Below are 24,988 nucleotides of genomic sequence, written 5' to 3'. Positions count from 1 at the left end.
ATGACACATAAGGTTCTCCGAGTCGCACAGTCATTCAACAGTGGATAAATCAATCCTGAATATAGAGGATGATGAACCAGCCCCAAAGCCTAAAACTCCAATGTTTAAACGTCAAAAGGTGGTTAAGGCTGAACTCCCTCAATCAGAACAGCTCACTGAGCTCATGGGAGAAGCTTGGGGTAATCCTGGCAAACTGTTCCAGGTCCCAAAAAGACTAGCATCTTTTTACCCTCTCCCTACTAAGGAATGTACTAAGTGAGAAGTCCCTCCCACTGTTGATTCAAATGTGGCATGGAATGTAGTCAGAAGCTCTACGCTGCCTTTACCATCTACAGCCTCTCTTAAAGATGCCACAGATAAAAGACTTGTCTCAAGTCCATCTACTCGCTTTACGTCGTTATCACTAGGCCGGCTATGGCTGTGGCCTGGGTGACAGACTATCAAAGGATGGGCAGAGGCACTGAAAGAGAGACCCTTCTCTGGAGACAGCTGTTCGGCGCAGAGTTGGACAAGATTCAGGCTACCGTGGCAGCCTCAAAGTCTGCTTTTCTGCCATCAGCAGCTGCCCCTAAGTCTAGGCTGTCCTCCTCTCTGTCCTTTCGCCCCAAGGGTTTGGCAAGAGAACAGGCCTTTCCCAGGCAGTCTAGTTCTCACAAGACCACCAAGCCGCGATACAAGCAGTCTTGGGCGGCCTGGTGCCCAGCTTCCAAGTCCTAACAACAAACCCTGCGCCTGATGGGACGGCCTCCTCCTGGAGGATCCTAGGGTGGGAGGCAGACTTCTTCAATTTTCCTACTCTTGGCGTCAAACAACAGATGCCTGGCTCCGAGAAGTGGTCTCTCAGGGGTTTACCCCTCACTTTCCTAAGGTGGTTTCCTCAGCAATTTTTTTGTACAGGTCCCCCATGCTAAAAAAAAAAAAAAGTGTTAAAATAACACATTTTAACCCTTCACTGTTTGTTTATTATACATGGCACTTCACTTTTATTTTCATTTTCTATATGCAGCGGTGGCTGCTCTTAACTATCTCTTTAACACTGCACTTTTCTTAATATGGCGGTGCCCTGGGGCGGCTTAGCGGGGCTAGTTTGGGGGTGTCCTGCGCTCTGGATTTGAACCCTAGTATGTTAGGGACCTACCCTAAAGAGGTTACCTGGATATGGTGGGTAGGTCCATAACCTTGGCCAAGATTATGCTAAAAACCTCTATTGATTGCAAAATTTTATTGCATTTATATATTATCAATAATTTGGAGTTGTGCACCTGAGATTTGTCTGTTTCTGTGCCTGCAATCATTCTAATCAGGTAGCACCTCCCATTATATATATTTAGGGTGTGCAGTCCAGGAACCTTTCCTATATACCCATTGACACTGCTGAAGTCAAATCTCTGCAAGGTCTTACTGTATATAGCATTGCAGTACTGTTGATTGTTTAACAAAATAAGCAGGGAGAAGTTTCCTGTACTTAGACACTATCCCCTGGCATTTTTTCCAGGCACAGCATTATTTAAGTCCTGCTATTAAAATTTTCATACCAGATTTGGCTAAATCAGTTTGACGTGTTGTTGAGGTCTCCACCGGCCATGCAACGAGCCATTTCACGACACTGCTTCATTGTGAAAACATATTGACCATTTACAGGTCCAATCCGGTGTTAGTCAATGGTTGCCCTCCTTCCTCGCACTCTCACTTATTGTGAGCAATAGAAAAGACTTATTTTTTTATATATTACTCTCCCCATCATTAATTCCTAGCGGGAATGTCCCTATCAACTATGCCATGATTGATTCCATTGTCATATCCCTCAGGCAGATTTAATACACTGTTATTGGACCAGTCCTCTCCTTGGCTTAGACACTTCTGGTTTTTGGACCAATAATTTTCATTAAATTAATTTAATTAACTAATTATTTACCCTTCTCTACAGAATAGGCTACAATTGGGATGATTCCAAATGGACAGAAAGTCCCTAAGGGTTGTAGAAAACGGATTATTGCCATTAACGCTGCTGCTAGTAAAATAATCTTACAAATCTGGATTACACCTACACCCCCCCACCCTAACCTTTTTAAGGCAAAATTATTCAATGTAGATTGTGAAAAATTTCATTAGATAAAGAAAAAATGGCACCAAAGTTCTTCGCTACATGGGAAAGATGAATAACTACTCTTCCATCTGTTTTCCAAATAAGAATCAGAGTCCATTATGGTATGAACAACATCTACTGTCCAATGACCCTCCCATGTTACTAGAGGTTTAAACAATGATTTTCCAAATCCCAGTGTGGATCATCTTTAAGATGTGGGCCTCTCTGTGCAGCTCCCCTGCTCCTATCTTGTCCTAATTTATCCAATCCAACAGGGCCATGTTTCCTCATATGTCCTCCTGCGGCTTAGGAGCACAATCTCAGCCAACTGCTATGTGCCAGAATTATACGTATACTTGTATTTAGGAATTCTGTTATGCACGATTTACTTTGCGGTGATAATTTCAACATAAGTATTCTTTATTTTCAGCCATTTGAGTTGCTTTGAATTTAAGTGCCCCATGGGGATTATGTTATCTATGGATGGTTTCTCAGTTATGTACCACTGTTATGTCTCATGGTTCATTGCCTATGTTACCCTGCCTTTCTTTTGAAAACTTTCCAGAATCTCTGTACTATTATTTTATAAGTGATTATACTCTTATTATTGTTGTACTGCAGTGCTTTACCATAAAAACATGTTGGAAAAAAACCAAAAAAAACCAGTAGTAAGCAAGCATGGCCTGAGCATAGATATACAAATTTGTGTCTTTTCAAACCCAATTACTTCCTGAGACTGCTCTGTCCAGCACAAGTTCCAGACCATCTCTCCCTAATTTATAACAGCTCTTGCACTGTTTTGAATGCTACCAACACTCCCTGTCAAAATATGATATAACATTTAGCTTTGACATAGCTGGCAAAAAAACAAAAACAAACACCCCTACGAAGTGCCTCCCATCTCCTCTAATTTCTCCATTGACTCCCTATCCCCTAAAGGATCCAGTTTAAACTCCCCACCATCAAAGCTATTTCACTCTCTACCACCTACATCTCCAACCTTACTTCCCTCCCTATCTCAGGTCATGACTCCCGTCTCTACTCACTGATTACCACCTCCGACTACCAAGACTTATCTTGCACTACCCTTAACATACGGAACGCTGTCCATCATTCTGACACTTGTCCAACATGCACTGCTTTGCATAAAACTCATTGTAACCTCTTGTATCTCCCTAATATCCACACTTCCTCCCCATTGCTTTTAGAATGCAAGATTGCATGAACAGGGCCATGTTTCCTCATGTGTCCTCCTTCCGCTTAGGAACACAATCTTAAGGCGCGTATCCACTTGCCGATATAAAAGGACGATTGAACTATTACGACATCATTAGCGTTTATTAATTGCGCAGTGGATATGCCGGCAACGACCAGCGATGCGTGCTCCCGCTGGTCCTTGTTGGCATCGCTCATCGCCCGAACATGAGTCATCCTGACGATATTGTCAGGTTGAGTATGTTCGGGGATGAGGGAGGGTACCTGCACTGAATGACATATCGTTCAGTGTGGGCACTGCACAGTATAATGAACGACAACGATATCGTAATCGCTCAGTCCTTCACTGTCGGCAAGTGGATACGCGCCATTAGCCAAGTGCTATATTTAAACGTATACTTTTAATTATGAATGTTATTCAGTTACTTTGTTAACCTGTTTTGTATCTTTTTTCTGTAAGCCACTGCAGAAATTTGTTGCACCTTATAAATAAATGGTAATAATAATAGAGGACAACTGAAAACAAAGAAATAATACGTAAGATTGCCATTACAAAAATCTGAAATACCTGTAACAAATGCGTTTAAAAAATGATTGAATCCTCCCCCCTAACACAACTTTTTATGAATCTGTTTAATGACAATCCATGAAGCATTGCAAGGTCCAAACCTGCAGGAGACTGGGTAGTAATCATGGGTTAAATATTTGAAAGGCATAGTGGGGCAGATGTATGAAGCTCTGGAAAGTGATAAAGTGCAGAGTGATAAACAACCAACCAATCAGATCCCAGCTGTCATTTTTCTAACACAGCCTGTAACATGACAGTTGGGAGCTGATTGGCTGGTCGTTTATCACTCTGCACTTTATCACTTTCCAGAGCTTCATACATCTACCCCGGTGTGTGAAAAACAATTGGCGCCACTAGAGCCATTTGTAGAAAGTAGAAATAAAGTTAAAGTGGACTTATTTAAAACAGAAGGAAAAAAAAGCCACAAATTGCAAATAAAATCAGTGACCTATTTCCAGCAACAGACAAATTTCGCTCTTAAAAAGTCAAATATCTACTACAACAGAACGGCGGGGTGGGGTAATAGGAAACTGTTGAGTGGTTTCTAATGTAGGCAGTATTGTAGTAGGGAATTTAAGCGGAGGATCCTGAGGGGGCAGGAAGATAAAACCTCTCTGGCTGTGTCTTTCTGAATGGCCACAGAACATGCTTTTCCAGTGCTTGTCCATTAGCTTAGCACACAGTCCAGAAAATCTTAGAAAACAAGTTTGACTAAACAATTTACCAGGTACAATGGTACAGTACCCTGCAGCAGCTGATTGTGTCCCAGTTAAACACTCAATATTTTTTTAAGCAGAAAAATGTCCTATATTATTTTATCTCTTAATAGGAAGAACAAAAATAGGACTTCAGTAGCTGTAAGACACATACCAATGTATATGCTACAAGGAACTGTAATTATGAGACCAAGAAATGGATTAAGTCTGCTGTGAAACTATAAAGATATAAGTTAGCTAGCGGTGAGGAAAGTATATAAACAGCACGTACACAAACTTCATTCAGAACAGTCATTACTCATGCTGCCATAATAACATATAGCCACCTGTCACCATTAATTCAACCATCCATCCCCTAAATTCAACACCTTTTCGCCACCAACTCTTTCCAGAACACAGAGCAATTGCATCTAGATAAAGGGCATAGCCACACGATCAACTAGAAATACTCACCTGAGTCGGGTGTGTATAAAAAACATGCTACACAAGAAAGAGCTTTACAGAGAATAAGCATCACGATCACCACTGACATTTGTGTAGAATAATTAAGTTGAACTCGCTACAAGAACATACTGTACTATGAACTGCAGTTAATCCAGGAAAATGAGAGTTATGGTAAGAACTTACCTCTGTTAACTCTCTTTCTTCGAAACCCATAAGGTCCACAGGGATACCTTTGGGTGTAGGTGATGGAAATCAATCCGGGCACCACAAAAGTTAAAGCTTTCAGTTCCAAGGATGCACAGGGTCCATTCTCCCTATACCCCACCCCCGAGACACCACAGTTGGTAAAAAGCCAAAGGCCGGAGGATGAGAGAGAAGGAAGACTGGAACACTCAAGAATCACACTTAGGAGACGGGAAACCGTTGACCAGTACGATAGCCCATATGAAGCCAGGTGCGTCAGGTCGGGTGCCCTGTGGACCCTATAGACTTCGAAGAAAGAGTTAAAAGTTCTTACCATAACTCATTTTCTTCTTCAGGGTCCATAGGCTCCACAGGGAGACCTTTTGGATGTCCCAAAGCAGTCCAATTAAGGGTGGGTACGCTCCTGAGCTGAGAGGAAAATCCGGCGCCCAAAGAAAGCATCCTGAGAGGCGAAGGTATCAAATGCATAGAACCTTAGAAAGGTCTGGTCAGAAGACCACGTGACCACCTTACAAAGCTGGGACCCACAGACAGAATAGAATGCACCTTAACAGAAGTTGGAACAGGCAGGCATGCCTGCGTGTAAGCTTCTGAGATAGTCATACGAAGCCATCTAGCGGTTTATTGGCTGGCCATCCTTTCTTGTGAAATCCATAGAGTACAAACAAGGAGCCAGATTTCTGAAGGGAAGTGGTATGGTCCACAAAAATCCTGAGGACGCGGACCACATCCAATGAGGACTCACCTGCCGAAAGGTCTGGTAATAGAAAGGCCTGTACTATAATTTCCTGATTAATATGGAAACTAGAAACAACTTTAGGAAGGAACTCAGGGCGAGTATGAAGCACCGCCCTGTCCTGGTGAAGAATCAGAATCGGAGGACGACAGGAGAGCGCTCCCAATTCTGACACCCTCCTGGCAGAACACAGACAGGTAGCGCTAACACAAGTCACATACAATGCAGGAAAGACCCTCTTTGGACTCTGACTGTTCGGCTGAACAGACCGAGTTGGTGGGCAATCTCCGAGACTCGGCCACTTACATTAATGAAGCGGCCTTAGATATTTGTATGCTCACCTCTAGGATCTCCTCTGCAGCCGTGGCTGCTCGTCGCACCTTATGGTTGCGTTCTTGGAAAGCGGACGCGGATTCCAAAAAGGGATTAGAAGGTCTGGACAGGTACTATTTGGTCCAGATCTGGACAAAATTGTAGTTACGTTGGCAGCAGCAAAATCTGCATGTCTTCCGTCTGCTACGATTCCTTCTAGTGCTGGTGGGTCGTCCTTTTGGCCTCGCAGGGCCCAAGGTAGGCCTAAAGTACAGTCCTTTCCACGGCAGGCGCGGACCAAGACCGAGGAGCAGAGAGAAGGCTGGCCTGGGGGAGGAGCGCTGACACAGGGCCAGTCAGCACAGTGCAGAGAGGGCTGTGTGCAGCGGGGGAGGCGCCGGCTGTGAGACAGGGAAGGCGCGCTCCCCTGGCATGCATTTAACCCCTGGGACGCCGCAGCGCTACCGTTCTGCTGCGGTCGCTGTCCCAGGGGGTAGTGGAAGCGCAGGTTGGTCGCCTGGCTCCACGCTGCAGCCAGTCCCCAGGGAGCCCCCTGCCTGGGCACTTAGGACCAGGTGATCAGCGGGGACCCCCCGCGGGACCCCGCTGCTTACCTGTCCCCCTTGAATCCGGCCATGGTCGGAACATCTGGGGTCACCGCTAGCCGTGACCCCAGATGTCTACCAGCATCCCCGGATCAGTACCGGCGTTCTGGTACCGGCGGGGTGTAGGGGAGACAGCATGGACGTCAGTACTGACTGTCCATGCTGTACTCCCAGATGTGCAGCCAGCGCTGCCTTTAAAAGAAACTTCAGGGGCTCTTCACAGGCACCGACGAAACTGAGATGGCTTGGCCAGGGGGCGGGGTATAGGAGAGGGACCCAGATGCATCCTGGGAGGCTGAAAACTTTAACTCTGTGGTGCCTGAAGACTGACGTCATCACGTATACCCCCAAGGTATCCTGTGGATACCCTATGGACCCTGAAGTAGAAAATCAACTACACAGACGCAGTGTCTGGTAGGAAATAGCGCTACATACGCTGACCCTGGGGAGAGGTATGCAGGAAGACTGGATCACGCGTTGTCCTGGGAGAACTGCGACTGCACCATGGAGAAAATGGCCGCCGGAGACCTCGGAGGGGGCGTGTCTGGAGAAGAGCAGCTCAGTGAAGCCAGACCGCAGTGGAAAGGCATGCTGAGTTGAGGGGAGAAGCCGCTTAAACAGGGAAGCAGTCTCCCCTGGCCGATTATTAACCCCTGGCACGCTGGTTTCCAGCACCAATTTGTCCCTGGTAGTCCAGTGGAGCGCGATGGCCGGAGCCTGTGTCCACACTCAGACGGTCTGTCCCCTGAGACTGGAGGTATCGACTGTCCCCTGATGTCCAGGTGCAGTCTGGGTCCTCTCTGGGTGCCCTGGCCAGTGCTGACACCCCCAGAACGCCCGCTGATATCCCCAGATCAGTACTGGCATCGCGGCACCAGAGGGGTGATGAAGCAGCAGCGCAGACGTCCCAGGGACAGTCTGCTGCTGTGCGCTCTATTCTTGTAAATGTAAACAAAATAACCTTAAGGGGCTGTTGAACAGCCCCGCTGCAAAATGGTGACCCGACTCCGGCCAGGCACCAACAAAGCTGAGGTGCCTCTGGCTCAGTGTATAGGGAGAGTGGACCCAGTGCACCCTGGGAGCTGAAAGCTTTAACTGCGTGGTGCCCGGATTGGTTCCCATCACCTACACCCCAAGGTCTCCCTGTGGGGCCTATGGACCCTGAAGAAGAAATATAACTAGAATATAACGACTTACTTCCTCACCTTGGAAACAACACAACCCAGTAAATTATTGGAAATAATCCTATTGGAGGAGTGCCTGACCCTGGGAAAAAAAAAATACAAGCTCCATTTTTAGGAATAGACAGCAGTACTACTTCCTTGACTAGAAGCAGACACTTTCAGTGTGAATTAGAAGGTTACATGGGCGGTTACAAACCACTCTTCACCACACTTACCAGTACGTTTATAAACTTCTGTATGCCAACACCAACAAGTGAGACGCTGCATATAAGGCCTTATTATCTACATTACGACAATGCTTATAAATACTTTTAAAGATTGAGGAGGCAAGAGAGGACAAGGGGATTAGTGGAGAAGTTGCCTATAGCAACCAATTAGCTTCTACATACCATTTTACAGAATGTAATTCTTAAATGCTAGCTAGAAACTGTTTAGTTGTTATGGGTAACTTCTCCACTTGCCTACTTTTTAGGCTTGATACATTTCCCCATGTATAATCTCTCTTCAGAAAAATCACTAAATCGCAAGTCGCAATTACATGGCAAATGAACGATCCATCATTTTAGGATACAAATAGTTGTGACCCACTGCTTGGTTCTGTGCACCTATACTTCTTGCCCTCCCCTCCCCTGAACAGACACCATGCATTAACACCATACTGGGTTTTTTTTTTTTTTTATCAAATCTCTAGCTACAAGAAAGTGTCTTGTGTCTCTCTACATTGATACACATCTAAATCAAACACTGTAGTCTTGGCCACACTCATTTATTAACTATCCATTGTGGGGGAATTCAATTAGCCACAAAACTAGTTTTCACGCTTTCAAGTATGTAAAAATGAATTTCTGATGCATTTTTTTCCGCCCTATTCAATTAGCCCACAAGTTAATGCGCGATAATTCTTCATAGGATTTAACGTGAATTTCTAATCACCGCCTCCTTAGCCAGTGAAAAGTTGGGGGAAATCCCTATTTTAAAGTGAAAATGTTGAGACTTGGTTCAGAACCACTGGGACACCCTACTTAATGACTAATTAGGCAAAAAAAAAAAAATGTATTAGCTTCATTTGGCCAGTGTGACAGGAAAATGGGTTAGTTGATGCGGGACAGGTATATGGGATTGCTATATGAATGGGACAAGTATTTTTAAGATTGCAGGTGGCTGTTAGAGGTGTATTTTGAAGTGGCTTAAGATGACAAATATATATACTTATAGGTATTTCTATGCACCCCTAATTTAAGTAGAACATTTATTTTTTGCAAAAAAAATCCTTGCTTTTTATAATTTTTTCACTGTTTTAGATAAATGCTTATAACAGCCATTTCAGACACAATTTAAGAACCACAAGTATTTTTATTATGGCCACTAATAGACTTCTATACTGTTATCCTATATAAGTTTGCATTTTTATGGGGGTACAGACAGATTTCTGCATTTTCACCTATACTTATCGCATGTAAAACCTCCAGGAAAATATTGTGCGGTCGCCAGAAGAAAACTTTACGAATTCAACTGTGCAAAAAACAGGAGTGTGCATTCAGGTAAAAAGTGAAATTAAAGGGCAATAGGTTCAATACGTTAACGCACAAAAAGTTTAAATTTTATCGTGGCTAATTGAATTCCCCTCATTGTATGAACAGTAGAAACAATACTAATACATAACAGAAGTAACATACTGTTCTCTCTAAAAGAGGCTGGACATCTTTAGCTGCAGCAGCTACTAAACTTGCCCAGGGTACAGTATATATTGCGAGTGCAGTAGAACCTAAATCCACAAACCTTTGAGACCAATTACTTAAAGATTACTCTAAAAATGTTCCTCTTTTTACCATTTTTGTAAGTATTGCCATTTTACACCTTTTGCTAATTTGACTGCTATAAACTCTAGGGGCTCGATTCAGTTCAACGCGAATTAAATAGCGGCGGTAAGGAGCTCCTGGAGCTATTCAATTCAGTGCGTTGTTAAGCCTAAGGATTTCTTCTCGCATTCCTCTAGTCTACTGGACACTGACTGGGTATGGAGTAGACATCATCGTGGATATGACTTTAGAATGGTGCATAGGGGGCCCTATAAATTTTGTTGCTGGGCTCAAAACATTAATGTGTACAATTTTGCCACTGTAAAAGTTCCAGTGTAATAGACCAGTCACCATTATAACAAGTGTAAAAAAATAAAAAATTGCAAATTTTTTAAATTACGTTTGACTGAATAAAAATCCCTAAAACTCCTGTTTACTAATAAATAAATTGACAAAAACTCCTATGAACCATCACCGTTACATAATAAGGGACTCGACTAACAAGAACTCTACTTCAGCGCTATCCATTCACTAGTGGCCTTTGTGCGACAAATCTGTGATTGGCAAACAATGAAGTGGAGTTATGGGATAGCCAAACACTAATAATTTAGGAGATTCATTCATCATTTTTTAAAAAGAACTTATTTTATTTTGCCCACTTAGATTGCTACAGATCAACAAATAAGAAAGCAATATTTTGTTTTATGTTCAGTAAAGTGGTGAACAACTTTTTATTTTTGAAAACTTGGTGCTTAATGTTTATAATAAACAATTGTTATAATGTTCAGTGATTCATCTAGCGTGCTTTTTCGTGGGGAGATAGAGGGGGAATATTTAGTAAGTTTCTGATAACAATCAAACTTTCTATATATGTTTTTCTGCACTAGTCCCCGATCATAAATGCTGGAGGACAATTTCATAGATCGTTTATGTTTTTCAGTCTTCCACCCATTTCAAAGGGATATATTTACTAAAGTGAGAGTTTCTAGAAGATAATAGCTCGAATATGATTGGTTGCTATGGGCAACATATCCACTTCTAAAAACTCACACTTTAGTAAATATACCCCATAGTGTATCCTAACGTGGTAAAAACTAATATTTTTAATAATACGGCCTTCATAAATGCTGTGGGGGGAATTCATGGTTTACTGCACACCCATTCTCAATGGGCGCCTAACAGAGCAATTCAATCATTGTAATTACCGCAGGGGCCCACATTTCTGATCATGCCCATTAGTTTAGCCGCTTTGCGAGGCTAAACCCGGTTATCTTGGGCGCTACAAGCATGATAATTGGTACACAAAACAATTGAATTTCTCCATCCCATTAATTATTGCCACCCAAAAAACAATTCTATCATATTACCACTGTTCTTTCTCTTCTCAAAGTTACATATGCTCAGTTTGAACTCTTTCATGATGAATTTTGTTAAGCAGTCAACCAATGCTTGTAGTCTTTCTGATCATCCTTCCTGCCAAGGTTGCACTTCTAATTGTTGACGCAACGAAAATGTGTATCCCATTTTCAATATATTATATTTTGATGTATTAAGCTTAAGATTCTACAACTTCATTCCCTGATTTTCTCCTAATAATTGTGCATTTGGTGTACTCCTTTGTGGCACATCAAAATTTGTTGGCATTGCGATGTCAGCACTATCATAATTCTCGATATGCGCAGAGAATTTCGTAACAAACTGTGTTTCCCCCATTGAGTACAACAGCCTATCTTTTGTCCTATGGTCAAACTTTATCCATGACATTAGATTTGATCCAAATCCATTTTTTTCCCGTTTGCAGACGATATGCTCCTGTATTTGTCTCAACCCAAAACTTCTATAACTTATCCATTATCTTTGCTTAAAGAATTTGGAGATATTTCTGGACTCCGGGTAAATTCGGAAAAATCTATAGCTTTATATCTACGGCCTGGGTTTACTCGCCCACAATGGCATGCCAATGTACCCTTTACCTGGCCAAAGGGGTGTTTTACATACCTCAGATAACTAAAAATCCCTCATCCCTGTATTATACCAATATATCACAGGCTATTAAAACTTTGCTTAGGGTTTTAAGTGGTTGGGGGCATCTTCGGCTCTCTTACTTGGGTAGGGCTAGTTTGCTTAAAATGATAGCGATTCCAACGGGGGAATTAATTTCCCAAATATCGTCCATTATAACCATTCTGCTTTACTACACCATTTACGAGATTGGTTGAATGGCACATCTATTTACACTGATTTAGCCCTGGAAGATAATTTTTTAACAGATTATAATCTAACCTCATTTTTACATCTTCATGACTGTGAAGTTACCTTGGATCAAAAAGCTAACCCTCTTCTATGGACCACACGCAGGATGTGGCACATACTAAGGCATAAGCAGGGATTGAATGCCCATAAAACTCTGTTTGTCTCACTACACCGAAACCCAGAATTTCAGCATGGGAGTGCTACATTCCCTTTTTCAATATGGGCAGCCCGGGGTATTCGGTCTGTACGATGTCTGGTGGATTCTGATCTTAGAGGTCCTCTCACGTTCCATAGGGCGGTAGAGAAATTTGAGTTTTTACCCTGTTTTCCTTTGGTTATTACCAAGTACAACATTATATAAAGCAAGTCACTAAATATTTTTTTTGAAAAAGATTGGGTCAACAATTTAGATGCATTACTATCAGTCCCCCCACCTTCATGTAAAGCGATATCCCACCATTACTTATTTTTGAGAGATAGCTTAGATTACAACACTCTTCAAACTGGTTTGCCCTTATGGACACTCCAATTCCCCCAACTCACACTTGATGTTCTGCTCAAGAATTTATATGACTTGTCGCCTTATCTCTGCTAGCTCTAATCAGGAATTATTTCTAAATGTCTACCACAGAACATATATTAGCCCACATCGTAGCTTCCTGATGGGATCCTCGACCTCACACACGTCGCTGCTGTGGGGAACACAACGCAGATATTTTTCATTGCCTGTGGTCTTGCCCCCTGGTCAGAATATTTTGGCTGAGAGTTCGCAAATATACTATGGATAATCTAGTCAATTTTGTGCCATTTGATCCCCTATGGGCAGTATTGGGTATTTTCCCCCAAGATCAACATATAACAAAAGGTTGTCGCAAACTGCTGCTGGCGGGTAGTGCGGCCGCTAAGAAAACTATTTTAGAGGCGTGGAATCAGCCAGGTACACCCCCCTTTTCACTATTTAAAGATAAGTTATTTTATTTGTTCCAAATATATTGGGTGGAGGCTTCTTTGGACAAAGAGTCTAGGGTGGAAACATTTTTTGAAATATGGGAGAGCTATATTTCTACACTCCCAATAACTACTCAACAACTTCTTACTAAATGTTTTTCTTCTTCTTCGTTGTACCTTTTACGTTCGCTTGACAATGATCCTCCAGTGGCTCCATAGCGATATCCCACACGATGCACCCTTCACCTATATTATTTACATTATCTATAATAATTTTATTTTCAATACAATGTTATCTATATATTGTATCGTATATGTCCTGATATTTTGCTATATCAAATTGAAATTGTTTGTCAATTTGTATCCACAAATGTGTCTATGACTTAATGCTGAATTGAATTGTTTGTGTATATGTCTCTGATTCAATAAACAGAAAAAAAAAAAATAAAATCTATTTTTTTTCAGTTTCTGAGTTAATTTAAAGTGAAATACTGTATCAAATACATTGACAAAATATAAATAAGCTATAACCATTGGGATCTCTTCAGTTATACTGTAATATTAAAAAAAACTATAAAAAAATCTCCAGATCTGTTTTACGTATTTAGTCTATATATCCCTTTTGAAATATTACTTCCATTAACTTCCCTATGGATGCGAGACTCAGATTTATAGTGATCAACTTCTTACTGCCTTCTCTGTGTATTAGATTTGCAACTTGATAGCTATAGTACCTAGTTATATTGTGCAATTCTATAGAATAATACCAGTCAGCAGTGATTGGTTAAAGGGAATGTAGTTGCCATCCCGGCAGTCGGGAAGCCGGCACCGGAATCCCGTCAGCAGTCGGAATCCCAGAGCTAATGTCCTGATCGTCGGCATCCAGACAGTAAATATTGAGGTTAGGGAGAGTGATAGGCTGCAGGGGTGGGGTTTAGTATTCTTACCCAATTGGGTCGGGATTCTGACCGTCGGGATGCCACTGTCAGTATTTTTAATGTGCAACTTCAAGGAACACCTCTGCTCTAGTCAATATATATTTGTGTCTACAGCACAATAGTGCAAATCTTTCCTCTCCAGTGCAGGTGATCCTTTTGAATTTTTAACAGCTAAAACAGAGCAGAAATATCTATTTGGGTATTCTGCTCTTTGCTTCCTACAGCATATCCATCCCGTAAGTTTTTAGAATTACTACTCATCCAGTGTGTTGTTTTTTTTTCATTTTACTAATAAAAAAAATATTTTAGCATTTCTTTTTCCTGCAAGAATGTTTTAATGCATTTAGTCTGTTTTAGCCTAGGTTTACAATCACTCTCAAATATATTTATTATATGCTGTGTCATTAGTACTTCTAACAACCATTTTGTCTCTTTTCTCCCTCTTGCTATAACCTGTGGCATTAGTGATTTCTGGAGGTACCAGTCCTGTGCTGCCCAGGCTTGGTTTTCACTATAGCAAAACACCACAATACGAGTGTCTAGTACTAGACTATGGGTATCAAAGGATGCATCAAATTATCTTCTAACACCAGGTGATTTCATTAGTTTCAACATGCTTTGAGAAAATCAATTACATTACCTAGTATATCTAATTTAAGAAAGGGTTGAGATCTTGTGCTTATAGTGAGAAAAGCTAAATATGCTAGCAACTACCATAATGGAGGTGACTGCGCATGAAGATGAATTTTAATGATGTGTGAGCCGCCACGCCTAGCAATTGAATAGGACAATATACATAATATAGCGAGTGAGCACAAAAGCGCAGAAACTACATCAAGATTCGGCCTCTTGCCAATCAATATACGCATTCGTGACACACCACTGTCCCCTTCTCTTGTTGTCTGAGTTTTAAGATAATGAACACATTTTCGAACAAGTGATTGGCATGTCATTGTAGCTCTACATTCATCGACTAACCTAAAATGAAGACATCCCAGTGGTAAGAGCTTTGATAGTTGAATTCTTTTTTACAGTGGCCCAGACCTTGCACTCTGATAGTTAAACAAGTCTTTCTGGTCCCTGACCACACTGCTTAAACATAGGCCTCTACCACCGCATTTCCCTGGTAGGCCCTTCATGACCCAGTCCGACACTGGTGGATACTAATAAGTCTCTAATACCACTGGCAATCCGTCAGTAGATGAATGATGCAATCTAATAATGATGGTAAGGGCCAAGTGTATGTGTGTGCAAGTGGTAGGGAATATAGAGTGTAAGCTTTACTGTGGCAGTATATGGTAAGCCATGTAACGAAAGATGCGGGATGCTGCACTACTGAAATGCACATATTGCTACTTCAATTCCATTTGAAAGACTGACATCGACCGATGAAAGGTTATAAACACCTTACTTTTCTTTGGTCCTTACCATCATTGCTAAATTCCATTATTTATTTAATCTTCTGCTACTTGCTTGCATGTAAAGGTCAATATATTTTTAGAAGTGTTATACATACTACTTCAGATCTCCTTCTTTGATCTCACACATATACCCTCAGCGCTCATTCGCTTTATTATATATTAGCAGCTACCCTAATTTAAACTAATGAAATAATAAAAAATCAGTTTGTTTTCACATATCAGGGTCAAATGGCCAACAAATCCTACAGTGGGTATACAGAGCAATGTAATGAACGACTGAACGATCCCACGTTCCGTCCTTCATTACCTGCAATGGTGCCGCATGCGATATTGTGCGGCTGGCTGCGCGGCCTTTCGGACGATATTGCATGCGACTGCGGGAGTGCGCAGATAGTCCATATACACTATGCGATCCACGTCAGAACGATAGATCGTTCAATGGATCTCAGTGTGTACCCGGGCTTTAGAGTATGCAAAAAAATTACATTTCCAACAGATGGGGGTGATCTAAAGTCCAGATCTCTCCCATTTTAGGGGGGAATTCAATTAGCCACAACAAGCCACATTTTTGCGAAAAGTTTTCACAGATGCTAACTTTTCGCACAAAAGAATAATCATTTTTGGGGTAAAAAATAAAAAAAGTGCTGTAAATGGTTTTAAAGTACTGGTGCAGGCATTCTGGGGAGCTTTATGGATGGGACAGCTGTTATTTTGATTGCAGAAGGGCGTTAGAGGCATATTTTGAATGTTTTTTAAGTGTCTTTAAAAAACACAAATATATCCTTATAATTAAGCAGAACATTTATTTGGCCAAAAAACACTTGCTTTCAATCATTTCAGTTTTTTAGAAACATGCATGCCACAGCCATTTGACCATTTTAAAAGAACCTCAAATACTTTTATCAGGGCCACTAATACAGTTTTAGAATGTTATCCTATATCAGTTTGCGTTTTTTTGGGGTACATGCAGATTTCCCCATCTTTACCTATAGTTATCGCTGCAAAATACACTAAAGTTATCCCGCAAAAGCCGCATCGCAACTTTTGCAATAGGATTTGCGAAATATGGGAGCGCACTTAGCCAAGAGACATGAAAATATCGCAGATAAAGTAGCGAAGTGTGCGATAACGTAACACTTGTTAGGTTATGGCATTATTACGCCTAACTGAATTTCCCCCTTAGTGAGGTAGGTTGTCTAGTGTATGGTAGACCTTGTTGGGCTACCATATACAGTCAGGTGCATAAATATTGGGACATTGACAGAATTTTCATATTTTGGCCTCTATTCACCACCACAATGGCTTTGAAATGAAACAAACAAGATGTGCTTTAACTGCAGACTTTCAGATTTAATTTGAGGGTAATTACATCCAAATCAGGTGAACGGTGTAGGAATTACAATGGTTTCTATATGTGCCTCCCACTTTTTAAGGGGCCAAAAGTAATGGGACTATCAACTTAAAAGCTATTTCATGGACAGGTGTGGGCTATTCAGAGAATATTTGGCCATTCATATCAGTCCCTGCCCCAGTGTAGCTTACAATCTATATTCCCTAACACATGCTCACACACATATACACACTAATTTTGTTGGGAGCCAATTAACATACAAGTATATTTTTGGATTGTGGGAGGAAACTGGAGCACCCGAAGGAAACCCACGCAAGCACAGGGAGAATATACAAACACCACACAGTTATGGCCGTAGTGGCTATTGAACTCACAACTCAGCGCTGTGAGACAGTAATGCTGACCATTATACTGTCTAAGATCTTAGATTCTAAAATTCTCTACTGGACACACACTAGGATTAACTATGTCAGAAGTGAATTAACCTTCAAGTACGTGTTTGGACTGCAAGAGATGACTGGATCTGGCAGCGTAATCTGGCTGGACAAAAAAATAATTTTTATAGACTCTTGCTGGCTGATATACAGATATAACTGTATCCAGCAATGCACGTCTGCACTCTCCATCTACCCCCTCGCAATGTTCCCGCCATCCAAACCGCACTCTGCCTCTTAAAGAGAGTGATTTCTGTTGTTGTGCCTGTCATAGTAATGTAGCTCTGATTTTGGAGCGTCAGACCTGTGGAAATCGCCAGGGGGCATGTAAAAAAAACTGGGTGGAGCGCCCATGAGATTGATCCTGGGGAGGACATTGGGATCACCCAAAGGAAACCCATGCAAACACAATGAGAACACACAAACTCCACACAGATAAGATCCTGGTCATAATCAAACATGACTGCCACCATGCTGCCGAAACTTCCTCTTTTTCACTTTCATCTATAAATCCCGGTTTGAAGAAATTAAATTCATAAGCAGATGGTCCTATTTGTGTTTCATTAGGTAGGGTAAGCACAGATTCTCTAAAATAGTAAGGTCTCTTCACAATCGCAATGTGTTTCTCTCATATACAGATGTGTCCTCATACACTATTGCTGCAGTCTTCCCAAACAACCCCTTCCAGCATGCCAGGTCCCATGCACTTCTTCTAGCGCAGAGAATCTGTTTTGCGCCTTTTTCACCTGTCTGTATGCGACTGAGTCTGAATCTGTATACAAAGTTCTGTGATGGAGAGGGAATCGGTATGATTTACCGCCGCATGGCCGGCGGTTGGAATCCCGACACCAGAATCCCGGCAGCAGTGGAAATCCTGATCGTCTTCAGGTAAGTGTCAGCTAACCTAATTCTACCCCCTAACTCTCCTTTAGGGGTGCCTACCCCTAACCTCCCCCCCAGTATCTAACCCTAATCCCCCCTCTAAGTGCCTAAACCTAACCCCCCCATTCCCCCGCTGCCTAAACCTAAGTCCCCCTGGGGAAGGTGCCTAACCCTCCCCCCCTGCGGCTATCCGTACTCGGCATCCCTTCGATCGGGATGCCGGGCGTCGGTCTCCCGATGTATGTCTAATGACAGGCGTCGGCATATCGACGCCCGTCTTTAGACCCTTGCCGGGACATAACAGTCGGGAAGTCGGCTGTCAGGATTAGGTCTGCCGGCTTCCGACTCCATACCATGGAGAGGGTGTGGCTTTTTTTGCCAAGTTTCATTGTGCTTTGTATACAGACTCAGGGTGAGATGTACAAAGCCCTGGAAAGTGATAAATTGGAAAGATGTGTAACTCACGTTAGCCCTGTTAGGTGAATACAGATGCCGGAAGGAGGGCGTGTTCTAGAATCCTCTCGCTGCCGTTAGCCGTGGAGAATGTACCACCCGCACTGCAACTAGCTGGTCTGAATATGGGCCGAATATGGCCGGCTATATTCAGCCCATCATTTACCGAACAGGCGCTTTGGACAGCTTTCAGTTCATCTCATTATCTGCCAGCGTCCACTGCCTTCAGTGCTTGGAGTCCAGTCTACAGCGGAAAAGTCTTCCGGAGACTGCTTCTGTGTAGTGAACCGAGGCCAGCTAGCTGCAGTACGGGTGGTACATTCCCCGCGGCTAACACCATTCTCCTAACCCAGCTGACGCGAGTTACACATCTTGCCCATAGTGGTGCAGGGAGACACCCCAACCCACTATAATTTCAACTTCAGTTGGCTAAAGGTGACTGGCATATTCCTGAGGCCAATTAATAACATTAAGACTATGAAAATATAGGTCTCTATGGACTTTTTTGTGGCGCATTAGGAAAGTATGCTGCTATACTATATCCAGTATATACACTTTTTATTGATCTAGGTATTATTTATTTACATTCCTTTATTATATGTAATGATGTATTCATGTGAATCTTATTAAATTGGATTTAGTTTTATCAAATGTGCACAGCGCTGCAATTTGTTGGATGTGGTTTACGGTGTTGATACACTGTCCATAAATAGTGATTAGGTCTGTGGGGTTGCAAATTCCCCTTAATTTGCATGCTGCAGGTAGATTTTATTGGTTAATAATTTTCCAGCGCAGATCCCACTTCCCTTTCTCAGAGATATATAAGTGCCCATTTCAAATTAATCAGTGCAGTTTCCTGGTGCGTCTTAGCCGCATCACATTGTGACTAAGATGCATTTTCAGCTTGATGGCTCATATAATTATCATGCTAACCAACAAAATGAGCATGCTGAAGAGCTAGCATGCTAATGAGGCTCAGTCGTCACTCTGCTCTATGACACTGCTCGCACCTAGCAAGAACCTGTGTTTTTGAGCAAGGAGCTGACAGGTAAGTCAGGTTGCTGATCAGCACACACGCAGGGCGTGACTCAGATGTACATAAAAATGAGGGCGTGTCAGACGCATTTTCTGGAAGGCCAGGGTCTGCACCTTCTGATGCAGATTTACTGGCCTCGCAAGCGGGCAGGAGGTGGCCATACTGAGTAAACTTAGGCTTACTCAAAATGACCGATGCCACAAACATTGCGACTGATGGTCAAGATGTTTATCCAATCTATCAAAGCCGAGGTGCTGGCAGGAGGAGTCTTTTCCCTTCAGATACCTCCAGCAGACATTAGCATATCGCAGCTGCTGTGCAAAAGCGTCCATCTCCGAGTCAGGCCTGTAGTCCGTCATGTTATAGTTCCTGAAGAGGAAACCTATGCAACTATTCTTTTTAACAGTTGCACACTGTACCTTGCATGTAATTTACAGCCAGCAATAATGATGGTCATTAAGGCAATGCCACACAGACATAATGGATTTATATCAAAATAGGGTTTAACAAAATACATGACCAGGTGTAGTTTTACATTTTTTTTAGTCTGAGGACCTAAGCAGTTAATTGTAGTGCAGGAAAATAGTTAGTTCATTCAAACCACAATAATACAAAGTCTGTAACATGGGAGATTTCAGGAAGGTGTTTTCCAAGATTAGTCACCAGGAAAGAGCATGGGGAATTTATTATTTTAACTACTTTTTATTTGCTAAGTGTTTTAAAATAAGATTCTGCCTCATCCATTTACCTAGGGAGACAAAATTGTAGTGCCTGATACATTAAACAGCACATGCCCTCTGCCGCTAACCCACCTGTAAGAAATAATGAAAGGGCTGTTGGAGACACTCAGCTCTGATTGTTTCACTTATCAGTATGTTAGTAGTTGAGGATCAGTCTTATGATGGATCCAGGTCTGTCCACACTCAGGGCCTGATTCAAAGCCGGTCACAAGCGCTGAGCGCTCGCAACCGGGTCGATGGTGGCCCACAGCGCATGCACACGACGGAGCCCCGGGTCTCGCACCAAAGGGGGCGAGCTGTCGATGTTGAGTGACAGCTTGCCCCTTTGGTGGGTGGCCCAGGGGGGTGGCTGCCCAAACGGAGGCATTCCCATGAGAACGCCTGCCGTTTGGGGTGGCAACACTGACATCACAATTGATGTCAGTGGAGAGCTTCCGGCTCTGTTACAGCCGAAAGCTCTATGGGGCTTGCGATGGGCGAGACCCTACCACAAGGGTCTCGTCGCAAGCCCGATGGTCTTGACCATCGCGACCATCATCCTGGCCGCTCGCCATAGCTGTGGGTGGTCACCCAGAGCTATGCGAGCGGCTAAGAGGCTCTGATTCAGAGCGAGACCTCTGTCAGAGTGAGCGGCTCTGAATCAGGCCCACTGTCCTCTCTATACTTGCTCGGTTGTCATAATCGCTATCAGTTGGAGCTGTTTGGGGGGTGGGATGTCCATTTCCCACTGCACATGTCAGAGAAATGGACAGCCACCTTTAGTTATTATATAGATAAGTTGAGAGGCACGTATTGAGTGTCCAGAATAGTCATCCTTCTGTAAATCAGCAATTATGGTATTGAGCATTTAAAGAAAAAAAGGATAGAAGGGCCATTGGAAGAGTGATGGTGATACCCACAGTTGCTGACATTCTGGGAGCTTGGCAAATGAAAGACATATTATATTTTAGAACACTTGATGAAAAACAGACAGCTTTTTAATAATCAAAACCACTTTTCTTTGCCTATAGGCCCATATTAGCCAATGAACAGAGGAGAAACACCATCCTTTTAAAAGTTAGGTGTTTTGTTGCTAAGGACCTTAAAGGTTTCTGTGCCATTTTTTAACACAAGGGGACAGCCAAATGCATTGTTTCCAGCTGAACTTGACTGTTGCATTGCTGGGCATACACCTACAGATAAAAATGTCTGCCAGACCAATTATTGGACATGCTGACAACATCCAATATCGTTGCCATAAACTGTTATGGCAACAATATTGGATGCTTTCATCCTGACAGATCAGAGCAGCAATTATTGGATCTTTTGGAAATGCTGGACGATTTTGCATGTCTGACAGACCGATAATTACTGCTCGGTCGCGGCAATACACTGTTTAATTATCGACCCAACCAGCTGATTATCCGCTGATCTGTCCAATAATTGAACAGTGTATGCCCAGAATAGGTTGCCACACAACCAACCATTAAATGATTGTTCTGCCCAGACAGACTGGAAATGTGTAGGTTCATCAAAACTCCAGAATGATCTCTCAGCAAAGTTACCCATCCTGTGTCTGACACAGATGGGGTTGTCAACTAGACTGAAATATTAAAGTGTGTAACTTTCTTTAAGGCTATCAGCTGTACAGGTCACTCAAAAACTTTTAAGGTGCGTACACACTGGGCGATTAAAGTGGACGACTGAACGATATCGTTATCGTTCAGTTGTCCACTTTATCGTCCATTTTTAACATCAAAACGATGAACATTAACGACGACGCGCGTTCCCGCGGGTCGTTCGTCATTATCGTTCGAGTAAACATGCAGGCCGACCTGACGATGTCGTAAGGTTGCTGCATGTTGGGGAATGGGGGAGAGAGCCCGGCGCTGAATTATATCGTTCAATGATATTGTTCAGCGGGTGTGTGTTCAATGTCATGAACGACATTGAGCACACCCTGCTGGGTACACACTAGACGATATCGCTCTAGGAGCATATCATCTAGTGTGTACACTCCTTTAGAATTACTTTCAAAAGATGTAATATTTGTAATAGAACTGTCACAAGTAAGGTTTAAAAAAATCTAAACATTTTCTACCTATATCTCCTTTACCATATTAGCAAACCAGTTGCTGTACCTCCCTAGGACTTCCACTATATTTACTATGGAGCTGTTCACTTGAAAGGCGCTGTGGGCCTCCGCTTAAGAGCTTCAAATATGTGAAAAGAAATGCAAGAAGGTGGACCTGATGCACGTTCTGCCATAGCAGCCAGTGTGCTGGACCCACATTTCCCATGGTTGCTGGACCCACATTTCCCATGGTTTTGTACAGCACATGTGAATCTCACCAAGAGAGGTCCCAAGTACATGCAAAAGGAGAAATTTTGTCTGGGGCAGGTGTTTTGGAGAATCCATTTAAGTGGTTTGTGTTTGTTGTATAAATAGAGATAAGTATTCATTCTAGCACCATGCACCTGTCACAACCCGTGCAGTTCCTCTTTCCTGCCTGGGGTGTTGCCCTCCGCTCTGGTGCTTCTAGCACACTGGTCTATATCTCAGCAGTTTGTTGCATAAGCTGAGTGTGTTAGAAGCACCACAGCAGATAGCGACACCCCAGGCAGGAAAGAGGACTGCATGGGTTGTGACAGATGCAGGGTGCTAGATTGAACACTAATGTATAACGAATAAAAAAAAGTAAAAGAAATTGAGAGAATAGGAAAAACATTAACCTTTTTCCTTTGAATCATCCCTATCAATACTCTCATACCTTCCTCTGCTCTTTGCGCATAACATGCTTGTCGTCATCCTGCCAAAATGCATCTTCCAGCGCCTGCTGACGTTTCGCATCAGCCACAGCCTTTGCCTCAGCCTTTCTGGCACGGGCAGCAGCAGACTTGGTGTTTTCACTCTGAAACTTTTTGGGCATCCCTTAGCTGGAAAAGTCAGATACAAGCGTTAGTTTTAGTCAAATAATGGAGGTTTTACCATCTTTTTCTAGTACATACTAGCCTTACATCACTTTATTATTACAAGTAACTTCCAAAAGCTGCTTAAATGGGGTTGATATCCAGACAGGCCATGTAATGTAGGTCTATGGAGTGGTTATAGGGCCATGCAGTATTATACTACATTACACACTAAACAGATCCTGTGCGGAACAAGGAGTATGGATACATGTCTCTCCTTGGCAAGTTGAGCTCCATATCCATTCAGAATACTATGAAAGGACAAAGAACATCCCACTTTTCTCTCGTCTTCTGATATATGCACTACATAAGGTCAGTGTTACCCGTACAGATCACTGTGGCTCAGTCCTATCATCACCACACAGACAGACAGAGTAACACCTGCAGCCATCAGGCAGGAGGGGACCTGTCATTGTCATCCGAGTCGCCTTCTGCTCTAACATAATGATGCCCGTTACTGTTGCTCCCCGCACTATAGTGATTGCCGAGGCTGCTCACCCTCCTGCCTGCCCGCCTGCTACTGCACCGGCACCTACTGTCAGTGATACACACCTGGGATTTTTCACGGCTTCCGCCCCCACTTCAGGTCGCTCAGTGAGATCAGCAGTCAGCGCCGGCGGGCAGAGCGAGGCGTTACACCGCACCAAGTACTTCCGGGGCCATCGAATCACGCTCGTCGCCGTCCCCACCGCAGCGCCCGAGTACAAGGGAGGCGCGCGCTACTGGTGCGCGTATACTCTCTCCCTGACTGGGGCTCGGCGACGCACGCTCCTCCTGGCTACTGCTGACTGTCTAGTCTCTGGGCTGGTTATAAGTAACTAGTAGCCATTGATGGCTACATATTATTTAATGGATGACCATCGATGGTTTAACCATCCGATGGCCATCCCTGTCTTGTGACTGACGACCGTGGGCCAATCAGAACCTTGGGGTGGGGCTTCACGGCACACTTGCCAACTCTCCCACATTGTCATAGGGACTCCCTGAAATAGTAGTAATCTCCCTGATTACACCTGCAGGTGCCCACAGACATAGCAATGTGATCACAATCCCACGATGTGTACGATTTCCCCTGAACTCTCCCCAGGCAGCTCCCCGGCAGTCGTGGTCACGATTTGGAGTGAAAAATGTCCAATCTGACTTAAGATCTATCGTGCATCCAGTGCATTGTGTCCCTGATTGGCAAATCTGCCCTACAGCACGGCAGATCTGTAGATGCGATGTACGACAAGCGGGGACGCGCATTGGCATCGTGATCGTGAGTAGAAACTCACGATTCGGGCATATTTTACACGATTTGAAATCGCTATGTGTGTGGCCAACTTCACCCCCATTATGAAACTGCAAAAAAAAAAAAAATCAGAGATATATACATTCAAATGGGATGATTAGTATCATTTCCCTGAATTGGTTATAAGGCTCTATGATCCCTATGGCTACATGTATTTTCTAAAAAGTATCAGTGTGTTTTCATCAACAAGTAGATCTTACTAACTGCTTTTGGGCTTATTTACAATTTGATGTAAGTAAATTTTATGGCACGCCTCTCAGATGTAGCAGTACATGCCCACTTTACTGCCGTGCTCATAAGTGCTGCTTTCACAGTCTCCCTGAAATGCTGTTTCAAAAGTAGGGAAGTATGAATCACGGGTGTGAGAGCGTAGCTATGCTCCGTGTCCTGTACTCAGCACCTTGTAAAAAAAACAAAAAAAAC

At 43.0% G+C, this 24,988-nt stretch overlaps 1 protein-coding gene across 2 annotated transcripts in view; it reads right to left on the bottom strand.

Annotated features, from left to right (window-relative positions):
- The window catches only part of CCDC124 (coiled-coil domain containing 124), a 56,572-nt gene extending 32,478 nt beyond the window's left edge, over positions 1-24,094 (bottom strand). The window contains exons 1-2 of one of the 2 annotated variants that reach the window (XM_088478552.1): positions 23,827-24,094; positions 23,076-23,241 (exon numbers count right to left, since the gene is read on the bottom strand). In XM_088478552.1, the coding sequence (XP_088334678.1) occupies positions 23,076-23,234 (159 nt within the window). In that variant the 5' untranslated portion in view covers positions 23,235-23,241; positions 23,827-24,094. Of the gene's footprint in view, positions 1-23,075; positions 23,242-23,772 lie in introns of both variants that reach the window. The other variant, XM_088478553.1, reaches the window with a different exon arrangement.
- Positions 24,095-24,988: the final 894 nt, after the last annotated feature.

The sequence above is a fragment of the Taudactylus pleione genome, unplaced genomic scaffold (genome assembly GCF_031769625.1).
Source record: "Taudactylus pleione unplaced genomic scaffold, aTauple2 ptg000214l, whole genome shotgun sequence".
NCBI lineage: Eukaryota > Metazoa > Chordata > Amphibia > Anura > Myobatrachidae > Taudactylus > Taudactylus pleione.
The sequence above is the reverse complement of the archived record's forward strand: the minus strand, read 5'-3'. Positions and strand labels throughout refer to the sequence as shown.